This window comes from Manihot esculenta, chromosome 16 (genome assembly GCF_001659605.2).
Source record: "Manihot esculenta cultivar AM560-2 chromosome 16, M.esculenta_v8, whole genome shotgun sequence".
Lineage (NCBI taxonomy): Eukaryota > Viridiplantae > Streptophyta > Magnoliopsida > Malpighiales > Euphorbiaceae > Manihot > Manihot esculenta.
The window spans coordinates 13,157,540-13,182,883 of record NC_035176.2 but is presented as its reverse complement, the minus strand read 5'-3'; the positions used below and the strand labels follow the sequence as shown (position 1 = coordinate 13,182,883).

At 40.6% G+C, this 25,344-nt stretch overlaps 1 protein-coding gene across 1 annotated transcript in view; it reads left to right on the top strand.

Moving 5' to 3' along the window:
• The first annotated feature begins 13,635 nt into the window (after nucleotides 1-13,635).
• Nucleotides 13,636-25,344, top strand: part of LOC110602845 (glycine-rich RNA-binding protein 4, mitochondrial) — a 37,056-nt gene continuing 25,347 nt past the window's right edge. The window contains exon 1 of the mRNA XM_021740428.2: nucleotides 13,636-13,898. Within this exon, the coding sequence (XP_021596120.1) occupies nucleotides 13,733-13,898 (166 nt within the window). The 5' untranslated portion in view covers nucleotides 13,636-13,732. The remainder of the gene's footprint in view (nucleotides 13,899-25,344) is intronic.

Here is a 25,344-nt window from a genome sequence, read left to right as displayed (position 1 = left end):
ATTTGAAGAACACATGAAGATCACCCAAGGAAGATCATGGTCTCACCTCTGTCCATGAAAATGGAAGAAAAACTTATCCATCCACCGACCTATGGCCTTTTATAGGTGGCTGGCCAGACCACCTTCGACGGCCAAACGTAATTCCTAAAGTCATGCATGTTCGGCGGCCGAACTTCACCTTCGGCGGCCGAACCTGGCATTTCTTCCTTGGCTCTTTTCTTTCAAAAACTCATTTTCTTTACCCTTAAAAACATTAAAACATACAAAAAAAACAAAATGCTTACCCTTCTAGAGGATTCCGACATCCTGGATTCCACCGGGCAGTAGAATTCCGATGCCGGACTCTAGCCGGTTATTACACTTGTCTATAGGTCCGAACCTTACCTCCTGTTTGGCCCATGGCTTCTGTTTGACTGACTGAATGTCTTATGCGACACGCTTGTTTTTTCCCTTGCTATTGCTGGGTCCTCCTATAATTACATGTATAACCCTTATAGGTTCACTATTGGGTGGAGTTTTAGGGGTTTTTACATCAGGTTCGGATCTCTTTTCCTTTTTACTTTTTCTGAAAAATTTTTGAAGTGTGCCATCCTTTACTAACCTCTCGATCTCGTCTTTCAACTGTCGGCATTCCTCTATTGTATGACCGTGGTCTTTGTGGAAATGGTAGTACTTAGTCCTATCTCATATTTCGGCTTTCTTTGGATTGAGCCTAGGAGGCCATTTGACTTCCTTGTTATTCTCTAAGATCCACATTAGAACATACATTCATGAGTTATTTAATGAAGTATAATCTTTAGACTTACCTTGATCATCCCTCCTTCGAGAGACTGGGCAACTACTACGGTATCCTTAATAGCATTGCCTCTTTGCTTTTTAGTTCTATTTTTGACTCGTCCTTTTGTCTTTTCTCAATGCTTTGACTTCATCATCCAGCATGATGTAGTTGTGTGCTTTGCCAATTAGCTGTTGGTATGTAGCTGTTGGGTTTTTAATTAGGGAGTCTATGAACTTGACATTACGTGTCCCTTTCTTTAATTCTTCATATGTTATCTCATGATTTAACTCTTCCACCTGTATTGCTTCTGCATTAAACCATAAGATAAAGCTCCTTAAAGACTCACCCTCTCCTTGGCGGATCTTCTGCAAGTCAGAGGAGAGCTTTTTAGGAGGTATAAAAGTAATAAACCTGAAATTAAATAATATAGCGAATTATGCAAAGTTTTGGATTAAACCTAGGCTCAGATATTGGTACCATTTATGAGCTAAACCTGTGAGCGTCGATGGAAACACTCAACAAAATATGAAGTCATTGACGTCCTGGAGTTGCATGATCATCCTAAAGTTCACTAGGTGACTTATGGGGTCTCCTGTTTTGTCGTATTTGCTTAAGCTGGGGAGCTTGAACTCGGCAGGAAAAGTCTCTACTAAGATCTCTTTTGACAGGGGCAAGACATCATCCAGGCTATAGTCCTTCTCCTGCTCCTTTTAGTACCTTTGAACAGCCCATACTAACTTCCAATCAACATCTTTAGGAACATCGTCGGATGACTTTTCCTCTTCAAACTTGGCCTTCCCTCTGGATCGCGTCTGAGTCACCTCCATTTGAGGCCTTAAGGTACCAATGCAGGCTTCCTCCCTTCCTTGGGGAGCCAGGCATGATGCCTCCTCTCGAGCTTTGTATTACTCGAGAGTAGCCTACAACTTCTTGATGTATTGGAGCATTTGTTCATTGTTCAGATTATTGAGATCGGCTTCGTCTACCAGAGGAGGTGTGTTCTATCCATTGCCAGGAGTGGAAGAAATGATAGTGCCCTCATTGGTAGTAACCTTAGTAGCAAGTCATGAATTGCCGACCATTTCGAGAAAGGATAAAGATTTCTTTTTAAGAGGAAAAAGGAATTAGAGAGTGGTTTTAATCCAAATGAAAAGATAAAATTCAATGGATTTTTCGGCAACGAAACCAAATGATGTGACAGAAATAGAGTTATGTTGCGATTGGTCAATCCTATAAGAAAGAGAATGTGAGGTGGTTGGCACTTACGACAGTCACTCCGACGCTCAAGTCAGTAAACTGAAGAATATGGTGAATGTAAGAAATAGCTTAGAATTTGAGAGTAGTGTTAAAGATCACATACCTTTGCCTTTGTGATCATTCGCTTTTATACTGTAAGAAGATAGAGTTAAATATAGTATTTCCTAAAAATCCGTCAATGATGTGGCCGGATAATTGATAGAGATTTCACCAGCTAATCGGTTGGTGATCCCATGAGTACTGGCGTAATAGGGGTATACTGGAATGTGCCTGCTAACAGTAACTTTATGTCAAGACTCGACCTATCCAGGGAAGGGTGAGTCTTGATGATGAACCGGATGTTACGGTCGGGTCTTCCTTTTCACGAGTGGGACCGCATATCGGCTTATCATACTCTTGCTACGTGACCCTGTCTTATGATGATAGCTTGTGACTTATTTTAGGCGATTGTTGTATAACATCAGTTTCCATTCTCATTACAAATTAAATATGAATCTCATAAGTCACACTTAAAAGAATTATTCTTTGCAATTATAATTTAATTAATTAATTTAATAAAATAAATTTAGTTTGCAATTAAATTTAAAGTCCATATATGATTTGAAACTAAAATATGTGAGCAAAGAAATGAACTCATGAGATGAATTAATAGACTATAATGAATTTAAATTCATGTGTTTAAGAGTGACATTGATGTTGGACCTACGCCATATATGAATTTGGGTGGAGTATCTCAATATTGGTCATAGGTTATGTACTTGGCCTATACAAATAGACCAATATTAGTTGGTTAACCAAGACCCATTTCTAGTTCATGAGATTAATTAGCTTAATGATGCCTTAGTTAAGTTAATGATAGATTAACTTAATTAAGACACATGTTGTAGTACCCGACAATATTCTAGTATCGAAATTCCAATTTTCGATGGAATTGCAGTTAGAATTTGAAATCTCAAAATTGAAAATCTTAGAAAAGAGTAAAATGGGTATTTCTTAAATAAATTTGAAATGAATTTCTAAATATAAAAAATAAATATATTTTTGAATTTTTAGAATTCGGTTGCCAAATCTTTAGGTTTGGCCGCCGAATATACTTTGGCAACACACCTATAAATAGCTTCCAACCCAAAGTGGAGAGAATTTTTTTTTCCCCTTCGGGTAGAAATAAGTACCAACACTTATTTCTCTCTTCAAAGTATTATGTTAAATCTACTTGCTATTTGAAGAAATTAAACCTTATTTTGAAGATTTTTTAGTTGGGATTAAAGTTTTGGAAAGTACTTTCACAACCCTCATCTCTTCCTCACCTTGGTCTTGCAACCTAAGGTAAGCACCAATTTCTTCAAATGTTTTATTTGTGTTTTTTGAGTACCAAAGTAAATCTTTTTCTTGCATGTTGGATTTGAAAGGATTATTGTCCTTTTCTTGCATATTGATGCTTTTTAGATAATTTTTCCTAAATGAGAAAGTGTTGAGAGATTTTTGTATATGCTTGATCCTTTATGTTTTGGGATTGCATGTAGGTTTATTAGTGTTTAAGGAGTTGGTTGGAGACTGTTGGGTTCTTTTGGCACGAAAACTTGTTGAGTTTTAATGTGTGAATGTGTCTAGAAGGGTGGATAAAAAATATAGATTTGAGTTGTGGGGTTCCTAGAAACTCGAGGTTCAGTTGCTGAAGGAACATTCAGCTGACGAACCTACATTTTCCAAAGGTATCATTTAGTCACCACAAGTGCTTCTGAAAGATGACTTTTGAGTATGTAGGCCTCCGAACCTATTGCTGAAAGTCTCTTGTTCAGCCTTTTTCACTCCTTTTTCTTTTAAGGGTCTCTTGGAGTAGTTTTAAGAGTCGTAAAAGTTTTATTTGGTCTCTCATTTGGATCAATTTGTTTACGATCAAACTTGGAAGACCACAAAGGCTAGTAGTAAGGTAACTGGTAGAGAGCGAGGCTTGTGTTTTCAAGAGGTGAGTAGAATAAAATTAAATTTTATTTTAATTCGAATTAAAATATTTTAAGCATGCTTATACAGCATGAATGCCATGAAATCTCATAGGTTGTTTGCATTAGAATCACGAATATTTTAAGCATTTTCTAGCTGTTGATATAGATGGATACTTGATGATCCACTAACCGTCATGATATTATATAATTATGTATGATCGATATAAAAGTCTAAGTCGATATTCATTTTAGGCCTTGGCATTGCTTAAAGTGAAAGACTAGGGTACCCATTCTATGCCCTCTAACACTATGGAATATGTTATGTTTAAGAGAAAGTTCTAAGGTGCACCTATTATGGGCCGTACACTATTGGAGATATATAGGATTACCGGTGACAAGTCTATCATGATGTGAATTATTTATATTATGATGCATATATGTGATCATCTTCTATATTAAACTGTTTTTTGTCATGATTTTACTCACTAGGTTGTCATAACTTTATCCCTTTCCCCTAACCACAGGCTTATAGATGCAAAGTTATTGTTGGAACCTCATAGGCTAGAGTATGTTTTTTCCATGTAATAGTTACAATATTGTGTACATGTGAAATGATTAATAGATTAGAATTGTGCCATATCCAACCTTTTTATGATCTCTTTTATGTAAGTGTAACGACCCGAAAACTGATACCCTACCGTAACGGCCCGAACCGCCACCGGCGCTAGGATCCAGATCGGCTTAAGGCCGCTGGGACCCGTAGCAAGCCAAACATACCTCCTATCACCTGGTCAAATCCCATACATGATCAAAACTTTAACATAAAAACTCAAACATCTGATGTACAAACCGAACCTGACCTGTATGCGACATAACTGAAAACATAAAGGACCCCCCCTTAGAGCCCTCATCAAAACTCTAGCTGGGTCTACATAACATACATCAAGCCGGAGTCACATCCAAAGAACCAAACCTAACCTGTGCATGCATCAAACCACAACACAAGACCTCCACTAGGGTCCTCATCCATTACCATAGCGTGGTACACAACACATGCCTCAAGTTTAGTTCAAACATAACTCAACATCTAGCATAACATACATCATGTATTAGAAAGGGACTAACCAAGTCTTAGGGCCAAGCACAGTACTAAACCATAAACATAACTCCACTTAACTTTACATTACATTCTCTTGCAAATCATTATATCAATTTATAATACATGTCCACACTAAAAGTACTAAGCTAATACTATTACATAAGCAAAACCTTTACTCTTGAGACTTCCCGATCAACCTCAAACCTGCAACACTGGGGTTAGGGGAGAGGGGTGAGCTAAAAAGCCCAGTGAGTAGAAACAAAGAAAACAGTTCATTAATTACATGCTTCCATGAAATGCGTCATAGCACAAACAAATCATATCACGGATTGGACCCAACCCCAAAACATCCCTTCCAGTCTCAGTATGCCCGGCCCGGCCGGGTCTCCCAACCTTCGTATGCCTGGCCCGGCCAGGTCTTACAATAACTGTATATGTATGCCTGACCCGGCCAGGTCTCACAACATCTCTAGGGCTAGTGGGGTCGTCCTTGGTCCAATCTCCATCAACAGTAAATAATGCAATGCTTCATATTCGTGTAACTAGTGCAATCAACCTATTACATATAAACATGATGCATGCGCATGCTTTAGGCATTTGATTTCATAAAATAAAGATTAAGTTTAGTTCTACTCACCTCTGGCAGACGCTGAACTAACTCTGCAACAGCTAACTCTGATGGCCTCCTCGGTCCCTCGGGTCCGATCCTACACAGGTGGACTCGAATGAGGTGCCAACACACTCTAACCAACTCATAAACAACTACCCAAAAACCCCCTAAAACATCACTTAAACATGCATAGAAAACAACCTTGAAAAGGCTGGACAGGGCACTTTCGGCGGCACCTTCGGCGGCCGAAAGTCCCACTCCAGAGACGAAAGTCAGGCACTTTCGGCGGCTGAATCCTTCCTTCGGCGGCCGAAAGTCTGCTTTCAAGCCAAAACTCAACTTTCGGGGGCAAGGTTAGGCGGCCAAACCATGCATCCAAAGGCAGGTTCGGCGGCCGAACCTGAGTTCTTCCCAGAAGGGCAGAACTCAGCTTCTCATGCATTCAAGCCTCCCAAACCTTCCAAACACCCCAAAACAAGCACCCAACCTTACCAAAACATGCATAAACCCTTAACCATGCACAAAGGAGTTTAAACAAGCTTAAACTCCAACAAAGAACATCAAAAAGCATACTTAAATGGCTTATGACCCACATAAGCCAAAACCAACAAAACTATCCAAAATCTCACTTGCTCTTTCCCACTCATGCATACACTCTCCCACATGCATAACCTAGCCTAAACATTCAACATAGCATCATATAAACATACATGAGCATCACATAACATACATTGGGCATAAAACCCACATAAATCCTAACATGCATATCTACCCATACTCTACAATTAAAACCTTCATAAAACTTCAAAAGACACTAGGAAAGCAAAGATCTACACTTACCTCTTGAAGATCGAGGGTTGCGTGATCTCTAACTCGGAGGTGTGGAGAATCCAAGCTCCAAAAGCTCCAAGCTCCCAAAACTTCGATCTAAACTTTAAAACTCTTCAAAATAACCATGGAACTCATGAAAACATGAAGGAGATGAAGAAAAACATAAAAACGGCCAAGGGAGGACAAAAACTCACCTGAGCTCTAGAAAGGGGAGAAAACTTGCCCATTTCCGATCTGAGGGCCCTTTATAGGTGGCCTGGTCAGAGACCTTCGACAGCCTAACGTGCCCCCTAAACTCATGCATGTTCGGCGGCCGAACTTGACTTTCGGCGGCCGAACCTTGGCTCTTTCAAACAAGACTTTCGGAGGCCAAAGGCGCTCCCGAAGCCTTTCCATGTTCGGCGGCCGAACTTCACTTTCGGCGGCCGAACCTGGCAAATGCCTCATTGGTCTTTTCTTTTCAAAACTCAATTCTTTTTCCATTTAAAACCATGAAATCAGTAAAACATTTTAGAAAACACATTTTACCCCTCTAGAAGCCTCTGGCATCTTCAGAATTTCAGATTCCAACGGAGATTCCGCCGGAAAGTAGGGATTCCGATACCGAAATCTAGCCGGGTATTACAGTAAGTTTTAAATTCTTATATTATATTAGTAATCAAACTCTATAGTGTGTAATGATGATTGTACTGGAGCATTTGCTAAGGGCTCTCGGTACATGTTTATGTTTTATAGATATGCTTACGCACATGCTGAGATTGATTTTATGATGATATTTTCATATTTTTGTGGATCATAATGGGATTCCATTAGGTATACATGATATAAAATAGGCTTGCAATAGGTTCTAGTGACTTTATATCGATTTGAACTCTAACATTGATAGTGGTTCTAAATTGGTGTTGTTATATATTAGTATTAGAGCTCTAGGTTTACATAGACAGACCTAGAGTTTTAGGCTCATAGATTAGGGCAAGCACAATTAGAAAAATGCATGTCCATCAAGGATAAAATGTACAATTTTATTTTTATACATTTGCTTAGTATGATGCCGTAAACATGTACTTGTGTACTAATGATATGTTATGTTTTGTTGTGGGCTCATGTGTATTCACATGAACCATATGATGCTAGTATTTGATACTTGTTATTTTCTTTTCAAAAGATAGGATTCATGACTCACGTCAGTGTGTAAGATTAATTGATGCTCCACCTAAAAATAAGGGTATATACGCCCTTCCCCATGTTGTTCCATCAAGAGCTTAGATAAGTAGAAGCAATAAAGGATAAGCATCAAATGACCTAAAAGGTCTTTTGATGTAGGCAAGAGGAGAATAGTTCTAGGTAGGATATCAATGGATGATAGGGATTCAGTGGGAGCTGAGCAAAGAAGAGATGAAAGTTTAGGAATTAGTTTAGAAAGAGAGGGTATGGGAGAGTCAAAAGGAGGAGCAGGAACCGCTTAGGCCTTAAGATCAACTTATCCACCTCAGTACCAATTTTATCCACAGGGTCTTGAGTATTTGATGGGAGGTTCATTAGATTACTCTAGCTACCAACCTTAACCTTTATAAATGCCTTATCCACCATATTACCCACCTTATCCATCCTACCCCATATTCACCTCCACTATGGTACCAAAATCAGCAAACGCTAACCTAGGGGATACAATTCCACCACCACCTCCCTCAACATAAGTAGTAATTTTTGAAACCAAATCATCTAGACTCAAACCAACAATAGGAAACAAGATGAAAAATGATAGATTACCTAAAGTTTGATGCTCATAAGTATAAGAAGGGAGATGTCCCATTTGAATATATAAAGACAGTAAAGATGATTGCTGATGAATTAGGAGCTAGTGATAGTAGAGCTATTGAAATGGCAAGGTTTACTTTGAAGTGTAAGAAAGTAAAGGAGTAATTCAAGAATTACATGGAGCTAAAAACTAGATAACTTGTCCTGAGAATAGTTTGCTAATTGCAGGATATGTTTTTCCGTATTGTTCTAGAGAGCTAAAGTGATATAGTTTGAGCAGTTAAGGTAAACTAAGAAAATGAGTGTGGATGAGTGTGGATGAGTATACATATAAGTTCTTGGATTTCCTACAACATGTGGGACAAGCTTATGAAACAGAGCAGAAGAAGGCCAAGAGGTATGAAATGAGACTTTACTCTAAGTATTCCTCCTTGATCCTACCAGTAGAAAGAGTAAGTTTTTACACTATTATGGATGCCACCAGAAAGATAGAGGCTAATGCCATTATACAGGGTACAGTGAGACAGTAGGTGGGACAATCATCAGGTTCTATGGAGTACTCAAAACTTTTATCTCTCTTCTCCAAATGCAGTCACCGCAAGTAGTAAGAAGTGGAGTAAATCCACAAAGAAGACTAAGAAGAACAAGTTCTAGAATAGATTAAAGTAAAGTCTAGGTATGGTTAATGGTTCAAGCTCTGGTTTAGATAGCTCTAGATAAGCCACATAAGGAGCCTCGTAAGTTTGGAACTACAATATATTATAAATGTGGACAGGAGGGATACATGGCATGTGAGTGCTCAAATGCAGATAAAATGACACAGTACTAGCAGTAGGCCTGTGCAGATTTCGGTTTAAACCGAAAAACCGAACCGAACCGATTAATTTCGGTTTTTCGGTTCGGTTAATCGGGATGATCGGTTTGGTTCGGTTAGTATATTTAAAATTATTCGGTTTTCGGTTCGGTTCGGTTTAAACGTGTTAAATAACCGATCAAACCGAAATAACCGATTTCGGTTCTAATCTGAACCCTCGGCCCAGGCGTTCGCCTCCCCTGTCCCCTCTCCATCATTGAATCTCTGAAATCTTTCTGTAAGCCACCCATTGTGCTTTCCACCAAAAACGACGTAGTCTTGGTCTTTTTCCCACCAAGACTGCTTCCAGCCCCTCCTAACAAAAAACACACCTTCATCTCCATTTTCACTACCCAGAAACAGAGCCATCAAAACCCACACCCATCTCCTTCCTGCATGAAGACCCATCGAGAACCAGCTTCTCCCCAGACCTCTGCTCCTTCAATCACAAGACCTGCTCTGACCAAGAATCCCTTGCATTCATCTTCCGCAGCCATTATCGACATCCACGACCAAATCAACTCCTTTACCTCCCTCACTGAAACAGCGAGACACCCCATATCTCCATCGCTTCCAACAGCAACGACACCCCCATCCTGGAGGCATCGACCATACTCTCCGAGACAGAGCAAGAAATTTTGGGTATTCGTAGATCTTAATCATTAGTTGTTATTGTCCATTTCCAGTTTTATTGTCCAATCAAATCGATCGGCGTAGCGGGGATTGCAGCGGAGCCGGCAGCCGCCGCCGAGGGAATACCTGTAGCAGAATTGTCGGACCACAAAGCGGCAACGACTTACGCCACATCGATGTTGCTGCAGTTCCGGCGGGACTTGGTGCTGAGCTGGCGCACGAAGTTGGGAGGGAATTTCAAGATCAGAGATGACATTCCGCCACCGAGAAATGAAGCCGTTCCAATGACGATGCCGCTTCGTGGCGACCGTCGAACTTCCATGACGATCCAGCTTTCATGAAATTGATTAGTTATTTCGGTTTGAACCGAACCGAACCGAACCGATTTTTATCGGTTTGGTTCGGTTCGGTTATACTTTTATAATCGGTTTTTTCGGTTTTGAAAATTTTAATAAATCGGTTTTCGGTTTTTTCGGTTCGGTTCGGTTCGGAACCGAACCGACCGATTGCACAGCCCTAACTAGCAGACAACTAGTAGTGTGACCCAACCAACAACTTTAGCTATATCTCAAGGCAGAGGGCATGGTAGAAGAAAATGGACATCATTTTCTTCAGCAAATTCTTAAGAGGAAGGTCCTCCAATACCGAGAAAAAGAAGAAATGAATAAGGAAGCCAAGAGTGGAGAGACTAGAAGGAATGAGTTAGAGGCGTTTGGGAGAAGATAAGTAGGGAGAAGAGAAACGGTACGATGGCTGCATAATTATAAATGCAATAGGGTTTTGTTATGTTTTTTTATATATGGGCAGTTTGGTTAAATTTTCTCATTAATTTCAATTTTTTTTAATTGAATTAAACCAAAGTCTAAAATTTTAAAAAATTAATAAAGACAAATTATACTTTAATTCCAAAACCACGTCTCCACCATCCCCAACCCCTCTTGTTACCATCCCATCACCTTCCGCATCCAAATCCCAATCCCTATCATCTACAGCAAGCAAAAACTCCTGCTGGTCATGAGCCATCTTCTCCTCTACAAAACGCTTGAATTGCCTTGCTTCCATTTGGATCTCTACCTTCTCCCTCTGCAACCTCAATATCATTGACATTGCCTCATTTGCGACTGTTGAAAAGGCATTTCTCTCCTCTTCCAGTTCAGCATGTAAATCTTGTATTGCCTACTGTTGGCTACTAACTGTTTCACGTAATGCAGCACATTCATTCTCAATTTGCACACGTGGATTTGAGAAGAGATCAAATCTAGGTATATAGAATCAATTTTCTTCCTCAAACTCATCATATTTTTGTTTCACAGACCGAAACCAAGCACCCTTAGTAGAGGAAGCTACTAAAGAACAACTACGCCCACAATAACCACACTTCACTAAATCCCTTGACCGTGAAGGTGAAAAGGTAGGTGAAAGTACTCCCAAATCCATAAAGCAATTAGCATTAAAATTTAAGATGATGGTGGAGATGTTGATGGTGTTGGTGGAGGTAGTGACACGCCTGGAGGTGGTGATGATTTGCGTGCTGGAGATCTCCCAACAACTGAAGCTGTGTCATCACCATTCCCTCCCAAGAAAGATCTCCCAATTTCTTCCTCTTCTTTACCGAAAGTAATTGGCAAAATCGCCTTCATTTAGGCTACTTTTAGCCTTCTCAAGGAGCCATGGCAAAGCCTCACGTCACCTTAGAGGTTGGAAATGACGGCGTAGCTGTCCCATGTTCAATCCTCCCATTAAGGCCTTAGCTCTTCCATGTAAACACCTGATTGATTTACTTTCCTCCTTTTTTGTTTCTTTTTATTTATAGGATTATCGCTATGAATTTTGCATACCTGAACTTCCTTTGTGATTCATTTTTGTCGAATTTTGCTACGGCAGTTATCGCGGACTTGAAGGAGAAGTTCATGAGGCCACAAGGAAAAACAACGTTCAAGCTATCGTTTTGACAAGTCAATATATATTTCTCAATAAGGATTCAATTGTTGTTGATTGAGTTAACTCTTTAGTTGGCAGTAATATATCTCTTGTTTATCGATGAAGGTAAGAATGGAAAATTTTTCGGTGGATTTGACATCAGTGTTATGCAGAAGATTCACCATACTGGTATGATTTGATCAATTTAGCTATTGTAGAAGTTGGTCCTGGAATTTGATTGCTCTAAGTTGCTTACAATTATTGTGTGTGCTTTGGCAGGGGATGTTTCACTTGTGGCTGATGTATCCGTTGATCTTGTCGTTAACGCCATTGAAGGTACTTGTCTTACTTTAACCTATTATCATCTATTGGATTCATTCTCACAATTTAAAATATATTTGGAGAAATTCTTGTGGTAGTGTTCTTAGATCAGCGTGTTTTGATTACGTTCTTTCACTAGTACATATTGCAAGAAGCTCGCTGTTGCTGCCGTGGAAGGACTAGCTCTTGGAAGTGGCCTAGAACTAGCAATGGTTTGTGTTTTCGTGAAGCAGCAGTTCTTAGTGCCTTCATTTTGATTGCCATTATCTTTTTCATTTTTTATGGTTGTTCAATGGAGCCATCTTTGTGCAGGGTTGTCATGCGCGTATAGTTGCATCTAAAACTCCACCTGGCTCGCCGGAATTGACACTTGGAGTGATTCCTGGATTCGGAGGGTGAATTGTTTTTATGGATTTTTTTTAATGAAAAAAGTGTAATCACAAATGGTCAAATTTGAGTACAATTGTTAATCTTTTATAGTCTCAAATGAACTGTGAATTTTTTTTAGGTACACGATGTCTTCCAAGGCTTGTAGGACTGTCCAAGGTCATTGAAATGATGCTGGTAAATATTATCTATTAAGTTATGATAGAAAGCTTCTGAATGGATCGTGCCCACAATTAATGCTCTGGGCTAGAGAGGAAAAAAATTTAAACAGAAAGAAAAACCCAGAGAATGGAACTTTTGTGGATTCATTAATGACAGCTTAACTCCTCTCTCCATGTGGGTTCTTACCGGTAATTGTATTTAATAACCTTATACCATGATAGGTTGTCATTAATGTAGGAAAAAGTGAGGAGAAAATGCATGTTCTTTATCTTATAGGCCTAGTTTGAATCTTGTTCTTCATCATTTTAAATTGGCAAATCTAATGGATTATATTTTCTTTTGCTGGTCCTATTGTTCAGTAATGTTTTTATAGTATGTTTTCAATCTCCAAACTGATCACATCTGAAGAAGGAAAGAAGCTTAGTCTTGTTGATGTTATTGTATCTTCTCAAAAACTTCTGAAAGTATCTCGGCAATGGGCTTTAGACATCAAAAAGAAGCGCAAACCATGGATGCCTACTTAAATTTTGTTTTTCTTTTATTTTTTTTTTGTTGTTTGGGAATTGGGTTAGATTGGAAGGAGAGGGAGTTGGTTTTTAAAATTTGGTTTCTAAATGTAAAAATTATTTTTATATGTGTGGTATAGTTTATAAAACTATTTTGAGAGAAAAAATATTTGATTAATAATTTAATAAATTGATGGAGTGATGGTACATTTGAACGAAATTAAAATAGAGGAGTTTAAATATTCAGTTTAAAAAATATAAAAATTGATCTGTTAATTATTTTAAAATTAAAGAATTAAAATATAATTTACCTAATTAATAATCAAAGCAAATTGAATGAAATAAATAATTGAATCAATTAATTTGATTTAAAATTGTTGTAATCCTTGTACACCCCTTCTGCCCTCTGGACCATAATAATGATCTAATTGCAAATTAAAAAAAAATAAAAGTATGTTTTTATTTCCTTTTAAATTTTAAGAGAGAAATACTAATAATTAACCTAAAAAAATTAAATATATTAAGAATAAGAATAAATAAGAGTAATTCTAAAAGATATTTCTTTAATTTTGTAAAGTAGCTAATAAAGAGGGAAAGGGAAGACAACATCAGAATGGGACGGGGATCGTTTGAGTTATACCGAAAGCTCTTATCTGCCCCAGAGAGGACCGGAGATGATTCAAACAGCAGCAGCGACGTTCTTTTTTCCTGCACTCATATGGGTAAAGCCAAACTCTCAACGGAATTCCAGAAGCAATCCCCAAAGTTTGAACCTCAGGCTCAGGGCTTCCTCACTTTCCAATTCTCGTTTTCCTCTAGCAAGCAGAATCATCGTTAAAAGTAAATTCACTATCTCCCAATTCCCTCTCCTCTCTCTCTCGTTTTTCCAATGTTTCTGTGTTTCCAATCTCATATTCTCTATTGTTGGTTTATTGCTGAATTGGGGGAGCCTTTTAGGACTTGCAATGGCTTTATTTTTGTAGTTTTTATTATACAATATAGATATTTCTGTACCTGAATTCGTTTTTAAGTGAAACTTTGGTAATTCGTGGTGATTACAACTGTATAATTTAATACTAAGCGAAAATGACCATGGTTTACTTAACTAGATTTTTCTTTCAAATCAAAATAAAATTCGATTCTTTCTTTCAATTTCAAACACTTCAACTGCTTTCTAATTCTTAAATTGGTAATTAGATCAAATATCTAATGCGTAGAATTTAGAAAAAAATATGAATTTAGATTTTAATACAATATAATATGAATAAGCAAAATGATAATATTACTTATGTTATTTTAAATTTAAATTGTTTAAAAAAATAAATAAATTTTAAATTTAAAACGTAAAATTCTTTTCGTAAGTCTCGAAGCATGATGGAATGAGCACCAAAGTGAAGGTCTTATTTTTCTTTTCAAAACCAATTAAGGTCACATGATTTCTTTCCTTTTTTTTTTGTTATAATTCATGACACCTGAATATATAGTTATTGTTTAGACGGTTTTGAAGTTCCACCTGCACTTCCTGTAATAAGAATTCTTTCAGACACACTGAACAACATTTTCTGCTTAATAAGATCACAACTTAAAACCAAGGGACCAACTATATGGTCTGATTTTGGAGCAAAATTTGGAATACAGTTTAGCTTTAGAGCTCAAACATAGGATTTTCGCATGGATGGAGGTATTTATTGGGGAAACAACAAATCCTTATGTGATGAATGATAAAAATGCTCTTAAAGTACAGTCACAAATGATGGACAATAATTGGTTTTAGAGTGGCAATTCATTATTTAGTACCTTGGAGATGATGTATTGCTGGAATGATTCGTGCACTAAGTCATCCTTTTCTGTGATAAATAGACATTTTAGGCAATTCAGTCCCTATGTCAGTTAGGTTTTTATAATGTGTGCTTTAATTTTTGTTAAGATTTGAGAGGCTTTTCAACATTGACAACAAATCTTGGAGGAAGTGAGCATAGTTATTAAAGGCTTAAGGTTATTAAGAGGCAAAGGGGTTTTAGGGACTAGGTGCAAGGTGCATGCCTGAGTGAGATGAGGCACAAAAAATAAACTTTAATAAAAATTTTAAAAAATGAAATAAAATAATATATATGTAGCTCTTTTTAGCCAAATTTTTTTAAAATTACCAATCTACAAAGCATTAGTAAGTAGAAAAAAGCATAAGATAAAGACCTTACCTTTAGTATCCCTTTTCCAGAACTTGTTAGAAAATGATGCAAACACAAATTTTCAATATTTAAAAACACCCTAGATTTTTTATATTCACAAAAGAATCCAAATAGTCCTATTAGTGTCAAGAAGAAAGATAAACAGTAGTTTTAAATAACCTAAAAGTACAAGAACTATATAATATGTTGTTGAGACATGTTACTGTAAATAGTCTTCTTGATTTGCTGTGATGATGTGGTCTAATTAGATATATGATTGTGTGATGTAATTAGGCCATGATTATGGGATGTAATATTGCTTCCTTCCTATTTCATATCTTTTAAATAAATATAAACACCCCAACTAGCTGGAGGAGAATCATCAAGCTTAAATATTCTCCAGTATTCTTCCTTTCTCTCTCTTTTTCAGTCCTGTTTCATATGTTAATATTACTTTGTACACAGATGGTAAAATAATCAAGGAATAGATTACCTAAATGGATATTAAAGTCTTCTTTGAAAAAAATAAAGAAGAAATATAAAAAACCCAAGGAACATTATTCGTGGTACCTAAGAAGTACAAGTTTATATAAAATAGAAACAGAGAAGCTCAAAACTAGTTAAGATGGGAAAGATAATCAGAGAACTTGAAAAAAAAATGTATGAGAAAAGGGATTGGAAGGACCATGATTATTGAAAACAGAAATATGGGATCAAGGGTATGGTGGTTTGATGAGATTTTGTTGACTAGTTATCACTAGCTATACTAATTTTTGAAAACTTTAAAGTACATGTGATAGAGTTTAAGGAACAAGAAAACATAAATAGATTGAATAGAGAAATAACCTTCGGTATTTCAGCAAAACTGGGAATACAACTACTGTTCTCACAAAATAGAATTCTAAGAAACTCACGAGGAAATCCTAGCCCAAGCATAAGCTGAAAAGTACAATAGAAGTTTCATGCATGCTCTATTCTCTGCCCTACTCTTTTTTATATAATCATTGTAGCAATGATGATTGTTTTTCCCTTGCTGCCATCTGTCCCTTCTGTTTCCTATATTCCCGCTGCAGTAATAACTTCCAATTCTTCTAGAATCCCTTTGTCTGTGAAGCCTCAGGCCTTTTTAATTTTCTTCTGAGATGACTTGGAACTGTCTTGTCCCATCTTTAGCAGCTGCTTGGCCCATCTGCTTGCAATCCCTATCAACATGTTGGCAAATATTGGTTAGAGTAGTAGGTTTTTTTTTTGCCAATGGAAGTGCTTCCTAAGGGAGAAATAAAGAAGGCGCGCCTTTTTAGAGCCTTGTGCCAGGTGCTTGCCTAGGCGCATAAAGTGAGCGCCTAATTTCTCTTGTAGAGGTGCTAGGGTTGGAATCCGGATAACCTTGAGCTCGAGGCATGCCTTTAAAATTTGGTGCCAGTTAATGTTATAAAGCAATGTTTCAAACCCTGGGTAGGTCTTAAGGATAAAGAGCTTTCTAAATTCTAAGTATTTACTTGTTCTCGGTTGTAACCACCTTGGTATATTTGGTTTGTTTTGTAGGTATACATATTGGATGCAAGACATTGAATTGTTTGTTTTCTATCTCGGAGTTCTTGCTACACTAGGACGATAAGTGAGAGAATAAGGAACTAAGATAACTCCATTTGTAGTTCTATGTTCTAAATTGGAATTCAAGAGATAGAATTAGGAATTTTAGTATTGATTGAGACTTAGAAATTCCAGTAATTGTGGATACATCAAATGAGAATAAGAGTAACAAGGAAGAAAATAAAAAGAAATACACAATGCCAACACCCAAAGAGACTTTTCCTAGAAATCAGACCCCAAGTTATGGACTAGCTGGAAAAGAGAAAAATAAATTAAAACCCGAATACTTTTTAAGCTCTTGATTCTAAATTATTCCTTTCTTATAGTTTCTCTTTCACCCTTGCCCATGTGCTTCTTCTATTTTCCCTCTTCCTTGCTTAAGGAATGTGTTACGGTCTCGGGTTATGGATCGCATCATGGGATGGTTGATAGGAAAGAAGCTCATTAGAGAGAGCTCTTAACACCTCAGACTTGTTAACGAGAGAGTCTTAAATCTCACAATTTTAGGAATAAATTTTGCTTGCTTTATTGAATAAAAATAAACCTCTTATATAGTGGAAGTTCGTACAATTATACTTCTAATTAGAGTAGAAGTCTAATACAAGCAACTACTAGATAAAGAATTTCTAAGATAAATATAATCTGTTTGTTATGGATTTAATCTATCCATTATCCATAACTGTAACGACCCGGAAATCGAACAGCTACCGGCGCTAGGATCCAGATCGGCTTAAGGCCGCCGGGACCCGTAGCAAGCCTGACATGTAACCTGTAAACCTGTTTAATCCCATACATGATCAACAATCATACATAAAAATTTAAAACTTTTCTTTTATACATTCTATCATACGCCAACTCAACCTGTGCATGCACTGAACTTATACATAATCATAAACCTGACCCCTCTGTGGGATCTCATCAATGCCCCAATGGGGTGACATAACAAGTGTTGAGTTAGCTAAACATGGACATCAATAACATTAAGATCATGATTCAAAAGGGATTACATTACACTATGGTCAAGCACACTTCTAACCTCAATATCATTACATTACATATCTATACATCATTATACAATCTGTCATGTCCACATTCTAACTATTACATATATAAGACTTCCTTACTCCTCTTGACTTCTCTGTCTAACCCGTACCTGCAAACCTGGGGAATTTGGGAGAGGGGTGAGCTACTAGAGCCCAGTGAGCAGAATCATAAAGCATTTAAAACACATGCTATCATGGAATGCATCACATCACAACTAATCATATCAAGGATGAACTTGTCACCAATTAGCCCTCTACATAATCCAATCATGCCAGGGGCGTAGTGCAGGCCACACCTGGTCTTTCCCTTATACATAACATCACATAACATACATATTCCATAGTACCGGGGGCGTAGTGCAGGCCACATCCGGTCTTTCTCTTACATAGTGCCAGGGGCGTAGTGCAGGCCACATCTGGACTTCCATGTCATATCATCATGTCATAACATATGAGGGCTAACGGATCATTCAACATTCATCCACATCAACAACATATTATGCAATGCAACATATTCGTGATTTCTAATGCATACAACCTAAAATATCACATGGCATCCGTGATGCATGAACATGCTCAAAACTGATTTATTTATTTAAAAGCATAAGAGTCATTCCACTCACCTCTGGCTAGCTCTGACACTGACTGAAGCAGTTGACTCACTGCTGAGGTCCTCGGTTCCTCGGGTCCAAACCTACACAGGTGGACTCAAATGAGGGACCAACATACTAGAACATAACTCTAAAAACATCCCCAAAAACCCCCTAGAACATCTCAAAACATCCATGCAAAACATGCAAAGAAAGGCTGGACAGGGCACTTTCGGCGGCAGGTTCGGCGGCCGAAAGTCCCTCTAGAGCCGAAAGTCAGGCAGGTTCGGCGGCACCTTCGGCGGCCGAAACTCCCAGACAGAGGCGAAACTCATGCATGTTCGGCGGCACCTTCGGCGGCCGAAACTCCCAGACAGAGACGAAAGTCTCCTTTCGGGGGCAAGCTTCGGCAACCGAAGGCTGCCTCCACTAGAGGGTTCGGCGGCCGAAAGTCCCTTCGGCTGCCGAACCTGGTTTCTCCCAAAGGGCAGAAACTTGGTTTAAACATGCACAAATGCCTCCAAACTCCAACCATCATGCATTTAGCTCAACCAAAACATGCATACAAGCTCCTAGGGGTCTCAAACTACCTTAAACCCCAACTACAACACATCAAACACACATTACAAGCCACAATGTTCATGAACATACATTTATACCCATAAACATGACTATAACCTAAACATGCATTCTACCCCCATGAACTTCATAAAACTTACTTAAAACATAATATAGGCTAGAGATCGACTCTTATCTCTTGAAGATCGAGAGTAGAGGCGACCAAACTTGGAGTTGGGAGAGATTTGAGTTTTTGGACCTCAAAGCTCCAAAACTTTGCTCAAAAGCTCAAATCTTCAAAACAAAGTTAAAACAAATGAAAAACTTGAAAGATCTAGGGGAAAAACATCAAAGATCGGTGAGGGACGGCGGAAAGCTCACCTTGGCCGAAAATGGGGAAAAGCTCGCCCGTTTTCGGCTAAGGGACCCTTTTATAGTGGCTGTCCAGGCCATGTTCGGGGGCCGAATGTGCCTCCGCATGCATGCCATGTTCGGCGGCCGAACTTGAGGTTCGGCGGCCGAACTTGAGGTTCGGCGGCCGAACCTGGACTTCCCTCACTTATGCCTTCGGGGGCCTAAGGCTCACCCGAAACACATGCATGTTCGGCAGCCGAACTTTGAGTTTCGGCGGCCGAACCTGAGCTTTCCTCCAAGGTTGTTTTTATTCAAAAACTCATTTCCTTCTTACTTAAAATCATCAAAAACATTAAAACATTTCATGAAAACATGGTTTTACCCATCTAGAGGTCTCCGACATCCGAGATTCCACCGGACGGTAGGAATTCCGATACCGGAGTCTAGCCGGGTATTACATTCTCCCCCCCTTAAGAACATTCGTCCCCGAATGTTCCTCAACTAACACATAGCATGGCATATACATAAAACACATGAAACATATAAGAAACTAACCTTAGAAAAGATAAGGGTATTGCTGGAGCATGGACTCCCGTGTCTCCCAAGTGCACTCTTCCATATTGTGGTGGTTCCATAGGACTTTCACCATCGGGATTTCCTTGTTTCTCAGCTTTCTGATCTGGGTGTCTATGATCCGCACTGGCTGCTCAACATAGGTGAGATCCTCTTGGATCTCCACATCAGGCTCACTAAGAACCTTGCCCGGATCTGACACAAATTTCCTCAACATTGAAACATGGAAAACCGAATGGATTCTTGCCATCGAAGCAGGTAAATCTAGCTTATACGACACATTCCCAATCTTCTGCAAGATTTCAAAGGGTCCGATGTATCGCGGAGCTAGTTTACCTTTCTTCCCAAAGCGAACCACTCCTTTCATTGGAGACACCTTGAGCAATACCAGATCCCCCTCCTGAAACTCTACCTGTCTTCTGCGGATGTCTGCATAACTCTTCTGTCTGCTTGCAGCAGTCTTGATTCTCTCTCTGATTATGGGCACCACCCTGCTGGTGATCTCTACTAGCTCAGGCCCTGCCAAGGCCTTTTCTCCAACTTCCTCCCAGCAAACAGGTGACCTGCACTTCCTCCCATATAAAGCTTCATATGGAGCCATCCCGATACTAGCATGATGGCTGTTATTGTAGGCAAATTCCACCAAAGGTAGATGGTGCCTCTAAGAACCGCCAAAGTCCAGCACACACATTCTGAGCATATCCTTGATAGTCTGGATGGTCCTTTCGGACTGTCCGTCCGTCTGGGGGTGGAAGGCAGTACTGAAATCCAATCTAGTACCCATGGCATTCTGCAGACTCCGCCAAAACCTGGAGGTGAACTGGGGCCCTCTATCCGACACTATCGAAACCGGATCCCCATGCAGCCTGACGATCTCATCTACATATACCTGCGCCAACTTGTCCACAGAGTAGCCACTCCTGACAGGGATGAAGTGAGCAGATTTGGTGAGTCTGTCCACAATCACCCATATGGAGTCTAATCTGTTGGATGCTGCCGGTAACCCCACTATGAAGTCCATAGCTATATTCTCCCATTTCCACTCTGGAATAGGTAGCGGGTTAAGCATTCCAGCCGGCTTCTGATGTTCCAGCTTCACCCTCTGACACACTTCGCAGGCTGACACAAACTGTGCCACTTCTTTCTTCATCGCTGGCCACCAATAAACCTTCTTCAAATCTTGATATATCTTGGTGGCTCCGGGGTGAACGCTGTATCTTGCATTATGAGCCTCCCTCATAATGTCTCCTTTTAGCCCTATGTCATCTGGTACACACAATCGACTCCCATAGCGGAGGATCCCCTTACTGTCAAATCTGAACTCACTGTCCTTGCCTGACTGAACAGTCCTGGCAATCTTCACTAACTCTGGGTCCTCATGCTGTTTCTGAGCCACTTGCTCCAGAAACACAGGTGTCACTCTCATCTGGGCCACTAAAGCACCGGTACCAGACAACTCTAACTGTAGACCTTCATCAATGAGCTTGTAAAACTCCTTCACCACTGGTCTCCTCTCTGCCGTGATGTGGGATAGACTGCCTAGTGACTTCCGGCTTAGGGCGTCTGCCATGACATTCGCCTTACCCGGATGATACTGAATCTTGCAATCATAGTCACTCAACAGCTCCACCCATCTCCTCTGTCTCAAGTTCAAATCTCTTTGACTCAGGATGTATTGCAGGCTTTTATGATCTGTGAAGATCTCACATTTTACCCCATAGAGGTAGTGCCTCCACATCTTGAGTGCAAAGATTACCGCTGCCATCTCAAGGTCATGTGTAGGGTAATTCAACTCATGCTTCTTTAGCTGCCTAGAAGCATAAGCAATCACCCTCTCATTCTGCATCAGTACACAACCCAGTCCCACACGGGACGCATCACAAAAGACTGTAAAGTCCTCATCACTAGATGGCAGAGCTAAAACTGGTGCTGAAGTCAACCTCTTCTTAAGCTCTTCAAAACTCTCTTCGCACTGGTCGATCCACAGAAACTTCTGATTCTTCCTGGTTAGTCTGGTCAGAGGAGCTGCTATTTTCGAGAAGTCCTGAACGAACCTCCTGTAGTAACCTGCCAAACCCAAGAAACTCCTGATCTCCGTCACTGAAGTGGGTCTAGGCCAGTTAGCCACAGTTTCTGTCTTCTTAGGGTCCACCTCTATCCCATTTTCTGTCACTACATGCCCCAAGAACGAAATGCTCCTCAGCCAGAACTCACACTTAGAGAACTTGGCATATAAGCCATGTTCCCTCAAGGTCTGCAAAACCAACCGCAGATGATGGGCATGCTCCTCTGCATTCCTGGAATACACTAAGATATCATCTATGAAGACAATAACAAAGTGATCCAGGTATCGACTAAACACTCTGTTCATGAGGTCCATGAATGCTACAGGGGCGTTAGTTAACCCGAACGGCATTACAAGGAACTCGAAATGCCCATATCTGGTCCTGAAAGCCGTCTTTGTCACATCCTCATCTCTGATCCTCAGCTGATGGTACCCGGATCTCAGATCTATTTTGGAGAAACATCCCGCTCCTGCTAGCTGGTCGAATAGATCGTCGATCCTTGGCAAAGGGTACTTGTTCTTGGTAGTGACTTTGTTCAACTGTCTGTAGTCGATACAAAGTCTAAGGGATCCATCCTTCTTTCTGACAAACAAGACTGGAACACCCCAGGGTGAGGTACTCGGTCGGATGAAGCCCTTGTCTACCAGCTCCTGCAACTGCTCCTTCAACTCTTTCAATTCTGCTGGCGCCATCCTGTAGGGAGGGATAGAGATCGGTCGGGTTCCAGGCATCAATTCTATCTCGAACTCTATCTCCCTAGCAGGTGGTAAACCTGGCAACTCGTCTGGGAAGACATCTAGAAACTCTCTAACCACTGGCACCGAGGCGGGCTCTCTAACCTGACTGCTAAGCTCTCTCACATGAGCCAAATACCCCTGACATCCCCTCCTAAGCAACCTACGAGCCTGAAGAGCTGATATCAGACCTCTAGGTGTACCCCTCCTGTCTCCTCTGAAGACAACCTCTGACCCATCCTGACCTCTGAACCTGACTACCTTGTCCCTGCAGTCCAAGGTAGCACCATGGGTAGATAACCAGTCCATCCCTAGAATGACGTCAAAATCTGTCAAGTCTAGAACCACAAGGTCGGCGGACAAGCATCTTCCCTCAACAAACACAGGACTACACTGGCAGACTGACTCTGCCACTGATGGGTCACACTTGGGTCCACTGACCCAGAGAGGACACTCTAACTCAGAGATCATCAACCCTAACCTCTGGACGGCTCTCGGTGCAATAAAAGAATGAGATGCACCAGGGTCCATCAAGGCATACACATATGAACAACCAATGACTAAGTTACCTGCCACCACGGTGTTAGATGCATCTGCCTCCTGCTGAGTCATCGTGAAGATCCGTGCTGGAGCTGATGGACCTTCACCTCTGAAACCCGCTGAAGAAGAGGCTGCCCCTCTCCCTCTGCCTCTGCCACTGGCCTGAGTCATGGCTGGAGCTGCTGGCTGCGCTACACTGCCTGAAGCTGTCTGCTGGGACTGAGCCATCGGGGCTGCTCTTGGACATTCTCGAGACATATGCCCCTCCTGACCACATCTGTAACAGGCCGTCGTCCCAACCCGACATACTCCTCTGTGTGGCTTACCATACCTTGCACAAACTGCATTATCCGCACCAGAGCTTGAGCCACTCTCTAGTCCCAGACTAGACTTAACCTTGTTCCAGAACTTGTTCTTCTTAGACTTCCTGGGACCTCTGTCCCACTTCTTGCTACCTGAAGTTGCTGCACTCATTGAAGAAGAGCCTGGGGTCTTAGAACCAGAAGGCTGTGCCACTGACTGTTTAACTGATCCTTGAACGATGGCACTGGCTTCCATTTTCCGGGCCATATCCACTATGGCATGGAAGCTCTCCCTATCTGCTAACTGGATCAAGGAGGAATATCTGGAGTGGAGTTTCATGATATACCTCCTTGACCTTTTCTGGTCTGAGTCAAGGCTTTGCCCTGCAAAAGGCAACAGCTCCAAAAATCTGTCTGTGAACTCCTCTACACCCATCTCATCAGTCTGCCTCAACTGCTCAAACTCTATCATCTTCAGCTCCCTTGAACTATTTGGGAAAGCCCATCCTGCAAACTCGTTTGCAAACTCCTCCCAAGACATGCTATCCACTTTCGGGTTCACATAATTCTTGAACCACTCTCGTGCCTTTTTGCACTTAAGTATGAACCCAGCCATCTGAATGGCTCTACTATCATCAGCCCCAATCTCATCTGTGATCACCTTGACCCTCTCCAGATACACAAACGGGTCATCTCCTTTTTCATACTGGGGAGCACCCAACTTCATGTAGTCGGTCATCTTGACCTTGCTCCCACTGGCTGAGCTAGGTCTAGGAGGTTGGGTAACTGGGGCTGCTGGTTCTGCTGGAGGAGGAGGAGGTGCAGCATCCCCTGGGGTAGGGTTTGCCGGATTTGGATAGTAAGGTGGGGGTGGATACATTGGGTATTGTGAATAAGGTGGATAATAAGGTGGGTATGGCATCTGTGTGGGATAAGGGCTGAAGCTGTGGTAGTCCGATGTGCCTCCCATCGAATACCCAGGGTTTTGTGAGAAGGGTGGGTAGTAAGGTGGCTGAACAAATCCCGAGACCTGAGTGCCTCCTTGGGATTCTCCCATTCCTTCTTCTGACTTACTGACTCCCAAACTGTCATCCCTCCTCTGCTCTACATCCATATCATCCCCCATATCCTCTGACGCTCCTCCCTGAACTGTTCCTCTGACTGATCTGCTTCTACCCAGATCCAAAGACCTTCTAGGGTCTCTTACTGCTCTTTCTCTGTTAGACCTACTAGACATTGCCCTAGGCAATGCTGGAGGACGGGCGCTCGTACCCTCATCCTCAGGTGGTACTCCAGTCAATCTTGCTGATCGACGAGTTTCTCTCATCCTGTTTTCTGAAAAACAGTACACATCACATAAACATTAGCATCATATGGTTCATGTGGGCACACATGAACCCACATCACACATCATAGCATATCATAGCATTTCACATCATCATGTAAGACAGGACTCCACATCCTATCCTAGTGGGCATGACCTTTCCTACTGTGCTTGACCTTCTATAACATCTATGAGCCCGACACTCTAGGTCCGACCATATGAACCTAGGGCTCTGATACTATTCTGTAACGACCCGGAAATCGGACCGCTACTGGCGCTAGGATCCAGATCGGCTTAAGGCCGCCGGGACCCGTAGCAAGCCTGACATGTAACCTGTAAACCTGTTTAATCCCATACATGATCAATAATCATACATAAAAATTTAAAACTTTTCTTTTATACATTCTATCATACGCCAACTCAACCTGTGCATGCACTGAA